This window comes from Desmodus rotundus, chromosome 6 (assembly GCF_022682495.2).
Source record: "Desmodus rotundus isolate HL8 chromosome 6, HLdesRot8A.1, whole genome shotgun sequence".
NCBI lineage: Eukaryota > Metazoa > Chordata > Mammalia > Chiroptera > Phyllostomidae > Desmodus > Desmodus rotundus.
Window position 1 is genome coordinate 53,497,752 of NC_071392.1, and position 19,460 is coordinate 53,517,211.

The 19,460-nt window shown below is 36.7% G+C and overlaps 1 protein-coding gene across 15 annotated transcripts in view; it reads left to right on the forward strand.

Moving 5' to 3' along the window:
* The window catches only part of SUGCT (succinyl-CoA:glutarate-CoA transferase), a 1,028,943-nt gene that overhangs the window by 477,078 nt on the left and 532,405 nt on the right, over positions 1-19,460 (forward strand). Inside the window, exon 13 of one of the 15 annotated variants that reach the window (XR_011651317.1) lies at positions 4,190-4,221. The exons of 13 other annotated variants lie outside the window; for them this stretch is intronic. Coding sequence is in view for 1 of the 2 variants with exons in the window: in XM_045193194.3 (XP_045049129.1) it covers positions 10,350-10,412 (63 nt within the window). In the remaining variant the exon portion in view is untranslated. Of the gene's footprint in view, positions 1-4,189; positions 4,222-10,349; positions 11,197-19,460 lie in introns of those variants that run through there. One more of the 15 variants, XM_045193194.3, reaches the window with a different exon arrangement.

The window sequence follows — 19,460 nt, forward strand, 5'->3', positions numbered from 1 at the left end:
GTTATCTTGCTTTTTGTGTTTTGTTTCAGACTGTATGCATGTTTCGTGATTCCAGTGTATTACTATCTTTGAATGAACTAGTTAATTTTTCTCTATATATATTTATATATACATATAAATGACAAAATACATAATACAAACTTACAAAACACCTTAGTCATTCACACGCACACACATGTAAATGACTAAGTCTTTGATTAATGTGTTTCTTTCTCCTGGCATTATGACCTCTGGTTGGGAAAAGGGGGCAAAGGGTGTCCCCAAACTGGTGTTATTTAACAGAGTTTTCACATTTGTACCACACAAGTTGAATATATCAGGTGTAAGACATCACTTCTGAGATGTCCTGAAGCATCACTTCTGAGAACTATTGGGAGGGAAATATCGGAACTGAAATATCACAGCTGGCCCTGATTTTAGCTGGTGCCAAACACCTGCAGGCTCTAAAAGGATACCAAAACAAAACCCCACCCTGTGGCACCATGCCATCCCTTAACAATTCTCCCTTAACTTTGCATCACCATGAACATTAATTTAACATTTTTTACAGAAACCTTATTCTTTATACCCAGAAGGACGTTGTAACTCCTTTAACAAATCTTTTGTATAGAATAAATATGTCTTAGAAACAAACACAGAGACATATTGAAATATTCGATAGTTTAATATTATCTGTTGTTTTCATATAATAATTCGTGGAAGCCTGTGAAGTTGGAGCTTTTATTAATCTCTAGGCTAGCTCATATTCCCTAAGTATTTTTGTTTTAGCACATTTTTGGCAAGATATTTGAGCAACTGGAAAAAGAGACTTCAATATTCATATATAAGTGCCATAAGAACCCTAAAATATAAGCTTATTTTTCAAGCTTTTCCTAACGCATACACATACACAACTGATATATTTTAAACATTACCATTGGGTTGAAATTAGTTTATATTTATTGAAATGCAGTTGCATAGCCCTGGGAGGGTTATAAACAAAATTATATCCTTGTCCCTAACTAATACTATTGTGAATATATGTGATACATTTTAGATGATGAACAAAATCAGATATATTATGTGTGTCTGTTTTATGATACCTGGGCATAATATTTTCAATTTTTGAAGAAATAATATATGTTTAACTACAGTAATTAAATGAAATGAAAATTGGAAGTTTATGCTTCAGTTTCTTGTTGAAATATAAAGTGTACGTCAATAATATTTAATTTTAGTTTGTTGAATTGAGAAGAATCCTTTTTAAAAAATTTTTATTTTTATTAAATTACAGTTGTCTGCATTTTCTCGCCATCCCTCCACCAAGGGGACCCAGAATGATTTTAGACTCATACACAAAATGTGCTATCCCTTGTGTTTTCTCACCTCCCTTGATGTATTTCCATTTATGTTCTAGGCACTTTGTGTACTCCTTACCCTCTCAGTGAGGGCTTAAGGTCTTCATCCTTTTATCAGTTTGACTCATCACCAGCTCACCATTACCCCATATACCCTTGCTATTAAAGATATTACTATATCGCTGTCTCTTCCTCTTTCTAATTAAAACTTAAAAGAGTATTCCATAAATCCAAGTGAATTTCTAAACCAGGTTATAAGTATAGATAGTTATTTTTAATAATGATATCCTCTCTTACTTACTTCTCTGTACTACTCTCCCCTCATGCTAGACGAAAAGGGAATAATAACTTTGTATCTCAATTCTTAAAAATCATCAACCCTTAAAATTATAAAAGGTTTTCAGTGTAATATAGGCATTAATAAAAAAGTAAAAACATTTTATAAACAAGGTCACATATGTCAAGAAATGCATGATGCAAAGTGAAAGATAATTTGAGGGGTACTTTTAAATACATAGGAAAGAAGACCTCATAGAAAGCTGTTGCCATAGATCAATTTGAAAGTTATATTGCTTAATGACTAGTCTAGGCACTAGGTATTAAAGGCTTGAGCTGAGATGATAATTGTGCATCCAGGAAACAAGATATATGCTCATTGAAAAGAAATGCTTGTATTCAGTGACTACTTACATACTGGGAACACTACAAATTTTAGTCAAAGATTTCATAAGTGTCTTGTATCCAGAATATAAGGGGCTCCTACAGCTCAACAATAAGACAAATAACCCAAGTAAAGGTAGAAAGAGAATTTGAATAGAAATTTGTTCAAAGAAGAAATACAAATGGACAACAATCACATGAAAAGGTGCTCAGCATCATAATTTATTTTGGAAATACAAATAAAAACCACAATGTGATCCAAACAGGATGACTATAAAGGGAAAGACAGGCAATAACAAGTGTTATTAAGTATGTAGATGAATTTGAATCATCAAATACTGTTGGCGATAATGTGAAATGGTGCAGCTGCTTTGGAAAACAGTTTGGCAGTTCCTTAAAATTTTAAACTTAGAGTTACTTACTATCTGACCTAGCAATTCAACCCCTAGGTATAAGAATTGAAAACATCATTTCACACAAAAATGTGTCCACACATGTTCATAGAAGCTTTATTTGTAATAGTTAAAATGTTGGAAACAACCTCAGTTTTTATCAGCTGATGAATGACTCATCGAAATTTGGTCTCTCCGTATAATATAGTATTATTCATCCATAAAAAGGTGTGAAGTACTGATACTTACACAATGTGAATCACCCTTGAAAACACTGAGTTAAAGAAGTTAGGCATAAAATGCCACCAATGGTATGATTCCATTTTTATGAAATGTCTAGAATAGGTAAAACCATAGAGATAGAAAGTAAATTAGTAGTTTCCAGGGACTGAGACAAGGAGGGAAGATTGGTAATGAGTATGGGATTTTTTTTTTTGGGGGGGCGTTGATTAAAATATTCTGGAACTAGATAGTTGTGTGGTTGTACAAACTTGAGGATGTATTTAAAGTCACTCCGCTGTACACTTTAAATGAGTGGGGTTTGTAGTATATAAATTATATCTCGAAATACACAAAAAAGATACCATAGGGGGTTAGAAATTCCCCCTATTGGGGGTAGAAATAGAATAGAAATTAAAGAATAGAAATTAAAATATCAGGAGGTTTTAATTTGATTGTGTGGCAGAGCATGGAATTAGATCTTGAGTTTTAGAAAAGAGCAGGGTACCTTATGTACTCCCTTAAAGCAGATTCCCAATTCCAGGCATATAATAGACCTGCAGTGCAGTTATAAACAGTATTACTAGAATAGCCATACATTCTTGAAAATGTTCTGTTGCATCTTGATTTTGACTGTATCTCTTTACATAATATTTTAGTAATGGCTCTGAGGAATTGATTATAACATACCCACTTGACTTCCCACAATCAACTTAGAATCAATATTTCACCACTTCAAGTGGTATATAGAAACTTTACCACAGTATAGCTCCCTTTACCCCTCTACTTTTGTGTTATATTTGTCTTATAAATTACATCTGTATACATCAAAAAACCCCATCAGACAATATTATAAGGTTTTTTAACCATGAAATGTGTTTTAAAGACCTCAGTAGGAGGATAGCTTGTTATATTTACAAAGACAATTACTGTTTCTGTTGCTCTTCTTTCATTCCTGATGTTCCCAGTTTCCTTGTAGCTTCATTTCGCCTGTCCATGAAGAACCCCTTTAAAATTATTTTTGAGTTGGTCACTTGGCTACTCATTATTTTAGTTTTTCTTCATCTGAAAAAGTCTTTATTTCACTTTACTTCCTGAAGCATATTTATACTCAGTATAGAATTCTTGGTTAACAGTTATTTTCTTTCCATGCCTTTAAAATATTGTGTCATTGCCTCAGCGTCTCTTATGAAAAATCCATATCATTCAAATTATTGTTACCCTCAAGGTAACATATTGTTTTACTGCCAATTCTATAATTTTTTAAAATCTTTATTCTTTAGCAATTGATTATAATATGTCTGCGCATATTTTTTTGGCTTTATTACATTTGACATTTGCTGAACTTTAAAAAAAATCTTTGGGTTTTTATTTTTACTAAATTTAAGGCATTTTTGGTTATTTTTTGTCAAATATTTTTTGCTGCAATATACTATTTGTTCTTTACTTCTGGAGCATTAATATGAATGTTAGATCTTTTGTTATTGTCCCACAGATTTCTGTAACCTTACTCATTTTTATTAAATCTTCTTTCCCTCTCTGTTGTTCACATGAGATTGTTTCTGTTGATTTATCTTCCAGGTCACCTGGTCATTCCTGGACCCAATTCCAATGTATGTGGACTTTCCTATACCAACAAGCAATTCTTATATAGCAGCATGGTGTCCAAAAATTCAACTCAATTGTGATATTTCTACCCAGAGATAGATAGCATCAGATTTCACAATTTAAGGGCTTAGTTCCCACAAGACTGTTCTCCACTTCAGAAGCCAGTCACCAGCTCAGGTTGTTATCTATGCCTCTGACTGACAGGCTGAAAATTAGAGGTTCCAAGGACCCCCTCCAATTCAAGTTGACAATTGCAAGTCCAGGTTGTTATCTGTATATCTGAGCAGCTATAAATTAGAGGTTCCCACAACCCCCTCCTTGGGTTTAATTAATTTTCTAGAGAGGCTCACAGAACTGAGGAAACCCATTTACTCTCTACAGTACCAGTTTATCACAAAGGATATTAAAAGAAATGAATCAATAGGGAGATGAAGAGATACAGAGGGTGAGGTCCTGAACAAAGGAGATTCTGTACTTGTAGAATTTGGGGCTTGACATGGTGGCACATGGAAGTTTCCCAGCCTGAGAGCCCTCTGAAACTCCCTCCCTTTGGGTGTTTATGGAGGGTTGATTACATAGGCACAATTGATTAAATTATTGGGCATTGGTTATCAGTTCAACTTCTGACCCCTCTTCCCTTTCCAGGAAATCAGGGTGTGGGATTGAAAGTTCCAGCCCTCTATGCATGATTGTTCCCCTGGCAACCAGCCCTTCTTAGGTGCTTTCCAAGAGTCGCCTCATGGACACAAACTCAATTGGAGTGTTTGGGGGATTGTTAAGAATAACAAGAAACCCATTTCACCTTTATGTCTCTGAGGAATTTTCAGAAATTTAGGACAAGAGACCAAATATTGTAACAAAAGATGCTCCCATTCTTGTTATTGCTCGGGAAATTCTCAGGGTTTGGGGGGCTGTGAGCCAGTAACCATGAGTGAAGACCAAATATGTACAGGGTAGGGCAAAAGCAGATTTATAGTTGTGAGTACATTAAACACAAAGTTTATTCTTTTAAAACATTTTTAGAAAAGATTTTGTTAAAGTATAATATACATACTGAAAAACATGCATATTGTAAGTATACAGCCCAATAATTTTTCACAAACTGAACACACTCATGCCATCATCAGAAAGAGACCAGGCTGAAGTGGGTCTTCCTCAGGCCAGTTGGTAATGTGTGGATTCTTAGCTTCATGCAGGAATGATTTCACAAGATGAGTCCAGGTGATTTTGAGAGTATGCTTATTAAACCTAGGGACAGTGAAACAAGGAAGGGCCTAGGATAGAAGAAGCAACAGGAGAGAGACTAGGCAGTGCTCTGCTTTGGCTCCCTAGAAATGTTATAGGAAAGGAGTAAACCTTGGTGGGGGTGCTTTTAGCTCACTGAAAAGTCAGAAAAAGGGGGCCTTATAGACAGGTTCAGGAGGTAAGCCTGGCACAAGCTGACTATTCCTCCTCTAGTTGCAAGTCTTGCTGGGACACTTAGAGTTTAGGAGAGAAATGTAAAGATGCATGCCTGAGAGGGAAGAAAGGCGTAGGTGTGCTCCAGAGAGAGCCTGCCACAGAGTTTATTCTTGTATTATTATTTTATTGTATTATTTTTTATATGAACATCTGTAAACCTGCTTTTGCCTTATCCTGTATTTCTCAGGAATCACAATATTACACTTGGTTATTTCAAGGTGATTGGCTTCAGAACCCAAGTTCTGATTAACCTTCTGTTGGCCTTGGTTCTAATGTCTCTTTCATTTTGCAACCTTTTTGTAGAGCTATCAGATTTTCTGTTGTGTATGCACCACCTAATAGCCAGTCTGATATCTGTTAGTTCAGTTTTCAAAGTGTTGTGGGGAAGGAACAAACTTTCCTCTACCCTCAACTTTCTTTCAGCTGGCCTAATAGTCAAATGGACATACAACAGATTTGTAAGAGAAAATAACCAAATTTAATACATACATATTTATGGAAACCCCACATACATTAGGGAGTCAGAGACCCAACATGCACAAGAGTTTTAGAGATAGAAAGGGAACTGAGGTATATAAGATGCTCTGAGCTAAGGATAAGGTGATGTACCAGTGAAGCTTCAAAGGGTCATTGAAGCATGATGACAAGAACAAAAATTTAGTAAATTGAAGATTTTCAGCCCTATAGATAGGTCAAAAGTAGTTATTTCTGACTATAGCTTGTTATGGGCAAGGCACCTAATGCAAGTCCTTCAAGATAGTTAAAGAGGGAGGCAGGTAGAAGTTTCTCTGGAGCCTACAGATAAAATTGCCCTTTATCTCAAAATGATTTGCATACGACTGAGTTACATCTTGGGATGGCTTTGGTTTGTAGAATTCTCTATGTGCATGCACACAGAAGTTCATAAGCAACTTTAAGCAATCATATTCTCAAGTTCCTCTCTCATGATCTTAATAATTTCCAGTTTCCTAGATTCCTCTTTCAGTTCTCTGGCCAGCATGCTCTGGTTTAGTTACCCTGTTTTCCTGTGCACTTCCACACCTGTCTTTGGGGCCAGGTGACAGCAGGTCAGAGAGAGAAACAGAGCAATTGGATTGGACTCCACACTTTTGAAACTACAGTTTCATCGAAGTTTAAGGAACATTCCCCTTCCTGAGGATTTTCGCTTTTGCTGGCATCATTGCCTTTGCTTGTCAAAGCTGTGCTATCACTGTTACCACAGCATAGTCTGAGAGCTGGGGTAGGGGAATAAATGAAAGAAAGCAAAACAGTGTGATATGACCACACTCTCTTTGAGTGTTATGCTTTCCCTTTCTCATTCCTGGCACCAGAACTAAAAGGCTTCTTCTGGAGCTTTTTCTGTCTGTATCTGTCTTAGTCTGTTTGGGCTGATATAACAAAAATATCATAGACTGGATGACTAACAACAGAAATTTATCAGTCATGCTTCTGGAAGCTGGGAAATCCAACATCAAGTCACTGGCAGATTCTCTGTGTGGTGAGGACCCACTTTCTAGTTCATAGGCGGCTTTTTCTTTTCTTTTCTTTTCTTTTTTTTTTTGCTGTGTCTTCTCATGGTGGAAGGGGTAAGGGACTTCTCAGAGGTCTCTACTATAAGGGTGTTAATCCCATTCATGAGGGCTTTGCCCTCAGGTCCTAGTTATTTTCCCAAGATGGCACCCCCAAATATCGCCACATTGGAGGACTACATTTCAACAAATGAATTTGGGGATGGAGGGGCAAAAAAACACTTCTTTGTTCTCTATGTGAGTTCAGACTAGGGGATATAGTAGTTAAAAAAAAGTCGGGGGGGTGGAAATTAACGCTTATATGGTGGTATTTGAATTCCCTTCTTCCCTAATCCAATTGTTGGTATTTAGTTTTGAATCTTCAAATAACTGCTTCATATATTCTGTCTAGGTTTTATAGCCACATTCAGTGGGAGATGTGTAGGGTATACTATACTTGTTGCTCCATAGAATCTGGAACTTGAATGTTTCAACTTTAAAACAAAGATAACTCACTATTTAAAAAAAAGTTTCTAGATCATTTTTTTGAAGAGAATTATGACATAGCTGTTAGTTGCAGTGGTGAAAAGTTCATATGCTTTTCAACTACAAATTTATACAAATTAGAGTGTTCATGAAATATGTAATCAAAAGAAAATATAGAAATAAATTGAATGAAGCAGTTAATAAATACCTGGAACTATAATTTAACCCCCCAATTTTTATGTTGCTTGTAGGGTAAGCAAATGTTACAATTTTAAACATTTATATATGATCTCACTGATAAGTGGAACCTAATCAATAAAACAAACAAGCAAGCAAGATATAACCAGAGACATTAAAATTAAGAACAAACTGACAAGTAACCAGAGGGGAGGTGGGAGGGGATAATGTCAGGGGGAAGGGGAAAGGGTTTTCAGAAACATCTATAAAGGACACATGGACAAAACCAAAGTGGGGTAGGATCATGGCTGATGTGGGGGTCTGGAGGGGGAAAATGGAGACAATTGTACTTGAACAACAATGAAATAATTTATAAAATGAAAGAAAAAGAAAAAATATATATTAATATATTTAAACTAATAAATGATTGCTTTTGAATGCTTTATACGTTGGTAGTTTGTTTACTTTTTAAATTAAAATTAAGGGTTTCTGATAAAAAGAAAAAGGAAGGAAAGAAAAAATCTGACTTATAGGTATGAATGATTAGCTTGTTTTAAACTACTTTTCTTAAATATCAATTTTCTATGTTGAGCCCTTGACATTTATCTAGTACTTATTCCGCATTCTCTGGTAATTACAATATTTTAGAATATGAGGGAGAACAGATATTTGCAGAAAGAGGAGTAAGGTATCACAGCCTGCAATGGTCAAGAGAGACTGAGAAAAAAAAAAAACACTATTGTTTCTGATTAGTACTATGTTGTTCATCCAATTTTTCATGACAAGTATAAGCCTGGAATGTCTTATGGTGCCAGTAAATGATGAAGTGCTTACAAAATGATGGGAACATGGCAAAAGTACAAAGAAGCCAACTTCATAGAATTCCCTATGGCCAAAGTGGGACACTTGGAGTAACAAAATAAATATAACATAGTTATAGTAATGAATTATAATCCATTGAATACCATAAAAATTCATGAATTCTTACTAATATAAAAATAAGTAAGTTAAAGTGGAGGAATGGAAAGAGTTCTTCATATTGTAGAAATTCAATTAATAAACATAGAAGGAATGAGGGAAATAAAAAAGTATCCTTAGGTAAATATCATAGTAATAATTATTCAGGAAAGAACCATGATACATGCTAAAGTTATGAAGAAAAAGAGAACATTCGCTTTTTAAAAATTTTTACTGAATTTATTTGGGTGACATTGGTTAATAAAATTATATAGGTTTTGGGTGTACAGTTCTATAATACATCCTACATATATTACATTATATGATCACCACCCCAGTCCAAATCTCCTTCTTCATTATTTATTCCCCCCTTACCTCACCCTAGTCCTCTTTCCCTTTGGTAATCACTGTACTGTTTGTATACATAATTTTTTTTCTTTGCTAAATCCCTTCACCTTTTTTACCCAGCCTCTCAACCCCCCTCACCTCTGACAGCCATCAGTCTGTTCTGTATTTATGAGTCTGTTTCTATTTGTTTGCAGTTTTTTTGTTAATTAGATTCCATATATCAGTGAATGCATATGGTACTTGTCTTTCTCTGGTTGGCTTATTTCATTTGGCATAATACTGTCTAGGTCCATCCATGTTGTTGCAAAAGGTAAGATTTCCTTTTTATGGATCAGTAGTATTCCATTGTGTAAAAGGAAAGAGGGTATTTGCATAATCTCAAAGTATTTATTGTCCTTCTTAGTCTCAAAGGAAAAAGTTATATCTTTAGAGTGGGGGGATCTTACTGACAGCACCTTAAGAAAGTGATCAGTTAGTATTACCAGGAATAACATCTTTCAATATCATAAACCCTTTGATATGATGTATAACATCATTTTCTTGTCCAAAATGCATAACTTTAATCATGGGAATACATCTCACCAACTCAAATGGAGAGACATTCTATAAAATAGCTGAGCACTACTCTTCAAAAGTGTCAAGGTCATGCAAGGGTAAAGACTGAGGTACTGTCTCAGATTGGAGAGTCCTAAAAAGATATAACAATTATATAAAGTATGGGATCCTAGATTGTATCCTGGATCAGAGAAAAGGACATTAGTGTGGTACTGGTGAAAATTTGAGCAAGGTCTTTAAATTAGTTAATAGTATTATATCAATTTTAATTTTTTTGGTTTTGATAATGTTAGGTAAAAGCTGGGTGAGGAATATATGGGAACTGTACTTTGCAACTTTGCTGTAAGTCTAAAATTATTTTGAAATAAAATGTAAAAGATAAAAAATTTATTTCAAATATCTCACATTATGTAAATGCAAAGACAAAGAGCCTTGCTTTAAAAATAGAGTGGAAAGTGGCAAAAGGGAAGGCCTCTATAGAACATGCAAAATAAAATTTTAAATTTCATTGTCTTTCCATCAGGTTTCCATAATTTAGGAAGAAAGCTTATCAAAAATCAGAGGACTCATATATGCCATTGTTTTTGCCTTCTCACATTTCAAATTTACTGATGATAGTAATTCTACCTTTGCTGTTTCAGGGATATGAAACACTGAGTATTATGAAGCCTGAGCTTTTGTTAATATTTCTGCATCATAGTTGACGTTTTATTACTGATGCCTGAGGAACACTGTGACAGCCTCACACTCAGTCAAGTGTTCAGATCTTCTCCACACAGTTGTAGTTGATCCCTTGTCAAGAATTTAAATGAAAGGTAATTTAAATTCATTTTTCTTTACAAAACAGATTTTTGTTAATTTGTAAAATGTAATTAAAATGTTACCAGAATGTGTAAATCTTTTGGAAATACTTCTCTACAGATTATCATTTTTGGAAAATAGATATGTCTCATTTAACTTTTATGAAAAATGATTAAATTTTCAAAATTGGTTTCAGATGCTCTCCAATTTCTTAGTGTTATGCTGTAGTGTCAAGAGTTGTGGTAAGCCCTTCCATAGAATCAGGCAGTTGTTCTCAAACAGAATGTGCACTAAAATTACCTAGAGACCTTTTCCACAATATAGATCCCAGAGCTCCAGCATCAGGGATTTTGATAGCACAGACCTGGTATAGATTTAGGGATATTTAGAAGATTCCCCAAGGGAGGAACTGTGGCTGTTATCACAGTCTATACAGTTGAACAGACATGGCTTTTATTTGGGCTCTGCCAATTTCTCACTGGATGACTTTGGGCATCAGTCAACTTTCCTATGCCTCGCTTTCCTCCTCTGTGGAGGTTTTAATGATTTTCACCTCATTGGAATTTTGAAAAAAATATTCAGTGACATAATGCATATAGTGTACTTATGTTGATTAGCTTTTTAAGATGATCTGATGTGTTCTGGAATATGTGATGTTGGAGGGGAAGGTACTTCAGGCAGAAATAGTAACCTATTAGTAAGCAAATAAGTAGAGATGCAAAACTGATTTAGGAAGCATTAGAAGCTCAGGTGGTGTGTTATGGCCAGGGCATAGAGTGTGGGTGAGATGTGGTAAGAAATGAAAATGGACAACCTAAAAAGTCATTTCATAGCCCACTTGTATGCCATGGTGGAAAGTTCAAAAAATTTTTTTGAAGATATTAAATTAAAAAAAAAAAAATCTCCCGAAGAACTGCATTTATTAGGTCCAGATTTCTTTCTTTCTTTACTTTTTGAATTTTTAAAAATGTATTTTATTACTAATCACTAATTTAGTTCCAGGTAGTGAAAGTAAATATAAATTTAATTTAAAAAAATATTTTTTAAAATTATCTTATTGTTGTTCAATTACAGTTGTCTGCATTTTCTCCCCATCCCTCCACCCCACCCCAGCCAAACCCACCTCCTTCCCCGCCTCCACCCTCCCCCTTGGTTTTGTCCATGTGTCCTTTATAATAGTTCCCGTAAACCCCACTGCCCACTGTCCCCCCCCTCCTCCTCTGGCTATTGTTAGATTGTCCTTAACTTCAATGTCTCTGATTATATTTTGTTTGCTTTTTTCTTCTGTTGATTGTTCCAGTTAAAGGTGAGATCATAAGGTATTTGTCCCTCACCCCCTGGCTTATTTCACTTAGCATAATGCTCTCCATTTCCATCCATGCTGTTGCAAAGGATATAAGCTCCTTCTTTCTCTCTGCTGCATAGAATTCCGTTGTATAAATGTACCATAGTGTTTTGATCCACTCATTTGCTGATGGGCACTTAGGTTGCTTCCAGTACTTGGCTATTGTAAATTGTGCTGCTATGAACATTGGGGTGCACAGGTTCTTTTGGATTGGTGTTTCAGGGTTCGTAGGGTATAATCCCAGCAGCGGAATTGCTGGGTCAAAGGGCAGTTCCATTAGTTTTCTGAGGAAATTCCATATTGTGTTCCACAGTGGCCTCACCAGCCTGCATTCCCACCAACAGTGCACTAGGGTTCCCTTTTTTCTGCATCCTCTCCAACATTTGTTTGTGGATTTTTTATGTTGGCCACTCTGACTGGTGTGAGATGATACCTCATTGTGGTTTTAATTTGCATCTCTCTGATGGCTAGTGATGCTGAGCATCTTTTCATATGTCTCTGGGCCCTCTGTATGTCTTCCTTGGAGAAGTGTCTGTTCAAGTCCTTTGCCCATTTTTTAATTGGATTGTTTGTTTTCCTGGAGTGGAGTCGTGTGAGTTCTTTATATATTTTGGAGATCAGGCCCTTGTCTGAGGTATCATTGGCAAATATGTTTTCCCATACATATTTCATTTTAATGGTGTTTTCTTTAGCCCTGCAGAAGCTTTTTATTTTGGTGATGCCCCATTTGTTTATTCCTTCCTTTATATCCCTTGCTTTAGGGGACATCTCTGTGAGGATGTTGCTGCTTGGAATGTCTGAGATTTTCCTGCCAATGTTTTCCTCTAGGACTTTCATGGCATTATGACTTATACTTAAGTCTTTTATCCACCTTGAATTTATTTTTGTGTATGGTGTAAATTGGTGATCGAGTTTCATTTTTTTGCATGTAGCTGTCCAGATCTCCCAACACCATTTGTTGAAGAGGCTATTTTTGCTCCATTTTATGCTCTTGCCTCCTTTGTCAAATATTAATTGACTGCAGAGACTTGGGTTTATTTCTGGGCTCTGAGTTCTGTTCCATTGGTCTATCTGCTTGTTTTTATGCCAGTACCAGGCTGTTTTGATTACAGTGGCCTTGTAATATAGTTGGATATCAGGTATTGTAATCCCTCCTGCTTTGTTCTTCTTTCTCAGAATTGCTGCAGCTATTCGGAGCCGTTTATGGTTCCATATAAATTTCTCAAGTTTTTGTTCTATATCTGTGAAATATGTCATGGGTACTTTAATAGGGATTGCATTGAATCTAAAAATTGCTTTGGGTAGTATGGCCATTTTGATGATGTTAATTATTCCAATCCATGAGCATGGTACATGCTTCCATTTGTTTGTGTCTTCCTTAATTTTTTTCTTCAATGTTGTATAGTTTTCTGAGTATAGGTCTTTTACCTCCTTGCTTAGGTTTATTCCTAGGTACTTGATTTTTCTTGTTGCTGTATCAAATGGGATTTTTTTCCTGATTTCTGCTTGTGATGTTTCATTGTTGATGTACATGCCCTTGATTTCTGAGTATTGACTGTATTCCTCTGTTTTGCCAAATTCATTTATTAGATCGAGTAGTTTTTCATGGAGTCTGTGGGATGTTCCATGTACACTATCATGTCATCTGCAAACAATGGTGGTGTTGTTCCCACCTTTCCAGTTTGGATGCCTTTTATTTCTTTTTCTTGTCTGATTGCTGTGGGTAGGACTTCCAATACTGTGGTGACTAGGAGTGGTGAGAGAGGGCATCCTTGTCTTGTTCCTGATCTTAATGGGAAAGCTCTAAGTTTTTGTGTATTGAGTATGATGTTGGCTGTAGGTCTCTCATATATGGCCCCTATTATGTTGAGGAATGCTCCCTCTATTCCAACTTTGCTGAGTGTTTTTTATCATAAATGGGTGCTGTACCTTATCAAATGCTTTTTCCACATCTCTTGACATAATCATGTGATTTTTGTGTTTCATTTTATGTGGTGCATTATGTTTATTGATTTGCTAATATTGTACCATCCTTGCATCCCTGGGATGAATCCCACTTGGTCATGGTGTATGATCTTTTTAACATATTGCTGGATGTAGTTTGCCAATATTTTTTTTTGAGGATTTTAGCATCTATGTTCATCAGCAATATTGGTCTAAAGTTTTCTTTGTTATGTCTTTATCTGGTTTTGGGATTAGGATGGTGTTGGCTTCATAAAAAGAGTTTGTGAGTATTCCATAGAGTTTGCAATAATCTGTGGAGGATGGGAGTTAGCTCTCCCTTAAATGCTCTGTAGAATTCTTCTGTGAAACCGTCTGGTCCAGGGCTTTTGTGTGTTGGAAGGTTTTTGATTACTGTTTTAATTTCATCAGGTGTTACTGGTCTGTTCTCGCTTTCTGTTTCTTCTTCATTTAGTTTTGGAAGGTTATATTTTTCTAGAAATTTGTCCATTTCATCTTGGTGTTCACATTTCTTGGCATATAGTTCTTCATAGTAATTTCTTACAGTCCTTTGTATTTTTGTGTTATCAGTTGTAGTCTCTCCTCTTTCATTTCTGATTGTGTTTATTTGTGTCCTCTCTCTTTTTTTGTTGGTGAGCCTGCTTAAAGGCTTGCCGATTTTGTTTATCTTTTCAAAGAAGCAGTTCCTGAATTCATTGATCCTTAGAATTGTGCTTTTATTCTCTACATCATTTAATTGTACTCTGGTCTTGGTTATTTCCTTCTTTGTTCTTTCTCTGGGTTGTGTTTGTTGTTGTTCATTGAATTCTTGTAGCTGTAGGGTTAGGTTGTTTATTTGAAATGTTTTTGTTCTTTTTAGGTAGGCCTGTATTGCTATGAAATTCACTGTAAGGACCGCTTTCACTGTGGCCCATAGGTTTCAGATTGTTGTGAGTTCATTTTCATTTGTTTTAAGAAGCCTTTTGATATCCTCCCTAATCTCATTCTTGTCCCATGAAGAGTTTGATCTTTGTAGAAACTATGAGACCACACAGAATGAAGCCAGCTGTTGAAAGTGGAGCAGATATACTCATACCAGCATTAACATATTTTGATGATCCTGGGTAGCAAGGTAAGCCCAGGAGGATGCAGGATATAGATATGCCTATGTATACCTACCTGTGACACATGTAGTGTGTATCCCATGGTAGATATTCAGGATAGAGGATATATAAGTCCTCAGGTTCAAGCCACATTTTACATACCTACAGTTTAACATGTGTTTCTGGGAACTTAACCAATGTAGCTATGTATTCTTTATTGTATACCCTGTTAGCCAGAACCAGGGGCCTGAACTTTTAATACACTCAAATGATGGTACTAATCAAGCTATAGATGACCAATCAACAAGCACTGTGAAGAAGTACATGCCAGGCTACAGGAAATCATCTACTTTACTATATAGATTTTAGTGAGCATCTTGAGAAACAGTATTTATTGAGCAGCAATCAGATTAGCATGCCCCATTCTAAGCCCTGTTCCTAGCCATCATCGATTGTAAAATCTGTTTTCAAGAACTTTCTCCAGGATAAGATTTAGTTCCTAGTTCCATGAAGCTCCATTTTACTTATCCACTAAGTGTCACTAAAGTCGGGGGGAGCCATGACCTCACTCTGTAGGGAAATCCATATGCAGGAGCAGACACATGCCAAGCAGGATGTTGTTCTATGCGCTGGGGTCCTCTGACCCAACAAAGGCAATGAAATCATGTTATTTAAAAAGTTACATTCAGAGAACCAAGATGGTGGCGTAGGTAGACACACTGCGCCTCCTCACACAACTAGAACTGACAGAAAATTGAACGGCAAGGGGGTCTGACACCAAGGAAATAAAAAATAAACATTCATCCAGACTGGTAGAAGGGGCAGAGACAGGCAGCCGGGATGGAGAGGACTCGCGTGGCTGTGGCAGGACTGAGACTGGCGGAGTGTGGGACACACGGGGCAGGCAGTCTGACCACTGGCAGACCCTGCGGCCCTACAATCCTGCACAGATAAACCGAGAGCACCGGACTCAGAGTGGCGGAGAGCCAGACAGGCAGAGCAGTGGGTAGCACCCTGCGGGCCCACATTCGCACACAGATAAACCTGACAAACAGTGGGGAGCTAAGCAGACCGTGCAACCCAGGGCTCCAGCTTGGGGAAATAAAGCCTCAAACCTCTGATTGAAAGCGCCTGTGGGGGTTGGGGAGAGCAGCAGGAGAGACTCCCAGCCTCACAGGAGAGGTTGTTGGAGAGACCCACAGGGGCTTAGAGTGTGTACAAGCCCACCCACTCGAGAACCAGCACCAGAGGGGCCCAGTTTGATTGTGGGTATTGGATTTCTCCGGAGGAGAGTGAAGCTGGCGCCATTGCTCCCTCTCAGCCCCTCCCCCAGGTACAGGGTCACAGTGCAGCGACCAGCGTTACCCTGCCCCGGGAACACCTAAGGCTTTGCCCCTTAAAGTAACAGACACGCCAAGACAAAAAAAAAAAAAAAAATGGCCCAAATGACAGAACACTTCAAAGCTCCAGAAAAAATACAAATAAGCGAGGAAGAGATAGCTAACCTATCGGATGCACAGTTCAAAACACTGGTTATCAAGATGCTCACAGAATTGGTTGAATCTGTTCGAAAACCAGATGAAAAAATGAAGCCTATGCTAAGAGAAACAAAGGAAAATGTACAGGGAACCAATAGTGATGCAAAGGAAACTGGGACTCAAATCAACGGTGTGGAGCAGAAGGAAGAAAGAAACATTCAACCAGAAAAGAATGAAGAAACAAGAACTCGGAAAAATGAGGAGAGCCTTAGGAACCTCCAGGACATCTTGAAATGTTCCAACATCCGAATTGTAGGGGTGCCAGAAGGAGAAGAGGAAGAACAAAAAATTGAAAACTTATTTGGACAAATAATGAAGGAGAACTTCCCCAGTCTGGCAAAGGAAATAGACTTCCAGGAAGTCCAGGAAACTCAGAGAATCCCAAAGAAGCTGGACCGAAGGAGGAACACACCAAGGCACATCATAATTACATTACCCAAGATTAAACGCAAGGACCTACATCCAAGATTACTGTATCCAGCAAAGCTGTCATTTAGAATGGAAGGGAAGATAAAGTGCTTCTCAGATAAGGTCAAGTTAAAGAAGTTCATCATCACCAAGCCCTTATTATATGAAATGTTAAAGGGACTTACCTAAGAAAAAGAAGATCAAAAATAGGCACAGTAAAAATGACAGCAAACTCACAGTTATTAACGACCACACCTAAAACAAAAACAAGAGCAAACTAGGCAAACAACTAGAAGAGGAACAGAACCATAGAGATGGAGATCACATGGAGGGCTGTCACTAGGGGAGTGGGAGGGGTAGGGGGGGAAAGGTACAGAGAATAAGTAGCATAAATGATAGGTCGAAAATAGACAGGGGGAGGGTATGAATAGTGTAGGAAATGTAGAAGCCAAAGAACTTATAAGTATGACCCATGGACATGAACTAAGGGGGGGAATGTGGGAGGGAGGGGGTCGGCAGGATGGAGTGGAGTGGGGGGGAAATGGGACAACTGTAATAGCATAATCAATAAATATATTTTAAAAAAGTTACATTCATTCAGAAAACATGTGTGAATGCAGCTAGGGCATATTTAAATTAGGAGTTCTCATACAGATAGTGGGGGTTTCATGGTATTTAAGCTCTGAGAAGTATGTTTATGAGAAGTACAATAGAAGTAGAATTAAATAAGTATTGTATTTTTTCAGCAACTGGGAAACTTGTACATGGAAAAGATACCACCTTGGGTGATCTGATCTGTATTTGTCAGTTCTTCAATTGTACCAATATAACTGGTGGTGGATGTTGATAATGGGGATGGCCATGCATGTGTAGGGTCTGGGGATATATGGAAACTCTTGGTACTTTCCTCTTGATTCTGCTGTGAATTTAAAATTGCTCTAAAAATAAAATCTTTAATTTTCTAAAACCATGCTGTAAGTATCTAAGTATATTTTAAAAGACAATACTTAGAGGTTGATGTTACCTTGATACTAGGTTTCATAGTACCGAAGTAGAGCCACCACAGCTCAGTTTCTTGTCTGAGACCTGAAGATTCAGAGTTCATTTGTATTCTATTTCATGAGTGCCACCTGTGTTCAAAATTGCGCTAAGCACTGGGGAGAACTAATGACAGTACTTGGTTGGCTCTAAGCAAGTATGAGATTAATTAATAATCCAGAATACCAAAGTATTTCTTGGCAAGGAGAGACATTTGTCAAAAGCCTAGAATATCTATTTGCCAGGGTATCTTTTTCAGGTATTAAGGAACTCATAGAGAGTCAAGTTAATAATTACAACATTGTTGAAAAAGATTGGATTTGAAGACTATTAGAATTTTGTTTTTTAAATATTTTTAAACTTTTTAGATTGAAGTCAGATACACAGGGAGTTGCAAAGTTTGTACAGAGAGGTCTTATGGGTTCTTTACTCAATTTTTCTCAGTGATTGCATTTTACATAATAATAGCATAATAGCAACACCAGGAATCTGATATGGTACAATGTGTGTATATAGTTCTATTCCGTTGTGTTACTCCAATGTCTAGATTTGTGTAACCGCAACACAGTCAAGATGCAAAACTTCCATAACCACAAAGATCTCTCTTATACTACCTCTTGTAGCCACGTCTACCACTCCTCCATTCCTAATCCACAGCAATTATTAATTTGTTTCCTTCTCTATAATTTTGTCATTTCAAGAATGTTTTGTGACTAAAAAAAAATAATGGCTTTATTGAGATATTTATCACATACCATAAAATTACCCTTAAAGTATATAATCTACTGTTTTTATCACATTCACAGAATTATACAACTATCATTATTAGCTAATTTCAGAACATTCTCAATAGTTCTTAAAGAAACACCACCAACTTTCACTCCCATTTTCTCCTTCCCTAGCTGCTAGTCACCACTAATATACTTTCTGTTTGTATAGATTTTCCTACTCTATGCATTTCATATAAACACCTGTCCTTCTGTGAGTGTCCCCTTTCACTTAGCATGTTTTCAAGGTTCTTCCATGTTGTAGTTCATATCAATATTTTATTCCTTTACATGGTTGAACAACATTGCATTGTATAGATATACCATATTTTGCTTATCTGCTCATCAGTTTATGGAGATTTGGATTATATCCACATTTAGGTATTGTGAATAGTGCTTTTATGTAAGTTTTTATACAAGCTTTGTGTAGACATTTTTTTTTAAATTACTGCTTATTACCTCTTTGAAGCAGGCCTATTTCAGACACATTTTTATATCTCTTGGGTATATAGCCAGGAGTGGAATTGCTGGGTCATATGATAACTCTTATGTTTAATTTTGTGAGGAACTTCCAAATTGTTTTCCAAAGCGGCTGCTTTATTTTACAATCTCACAAGCAATGTGTGAGTGTTTCAGTTTCTCAACATTCTTGTCATAGCTTATTATCTCTTTTCCCTCCCTCCTTCCTTCCTTCCTTTCTGTTGAAGAGATGATTCTTTGCACCCACTGAATTTCTTGGCACCCTTTTTGGGAATTGATTCACAATAAATGTGGGGGTTTATTTCTCTTCTATTTATTTATATGTCTGTGT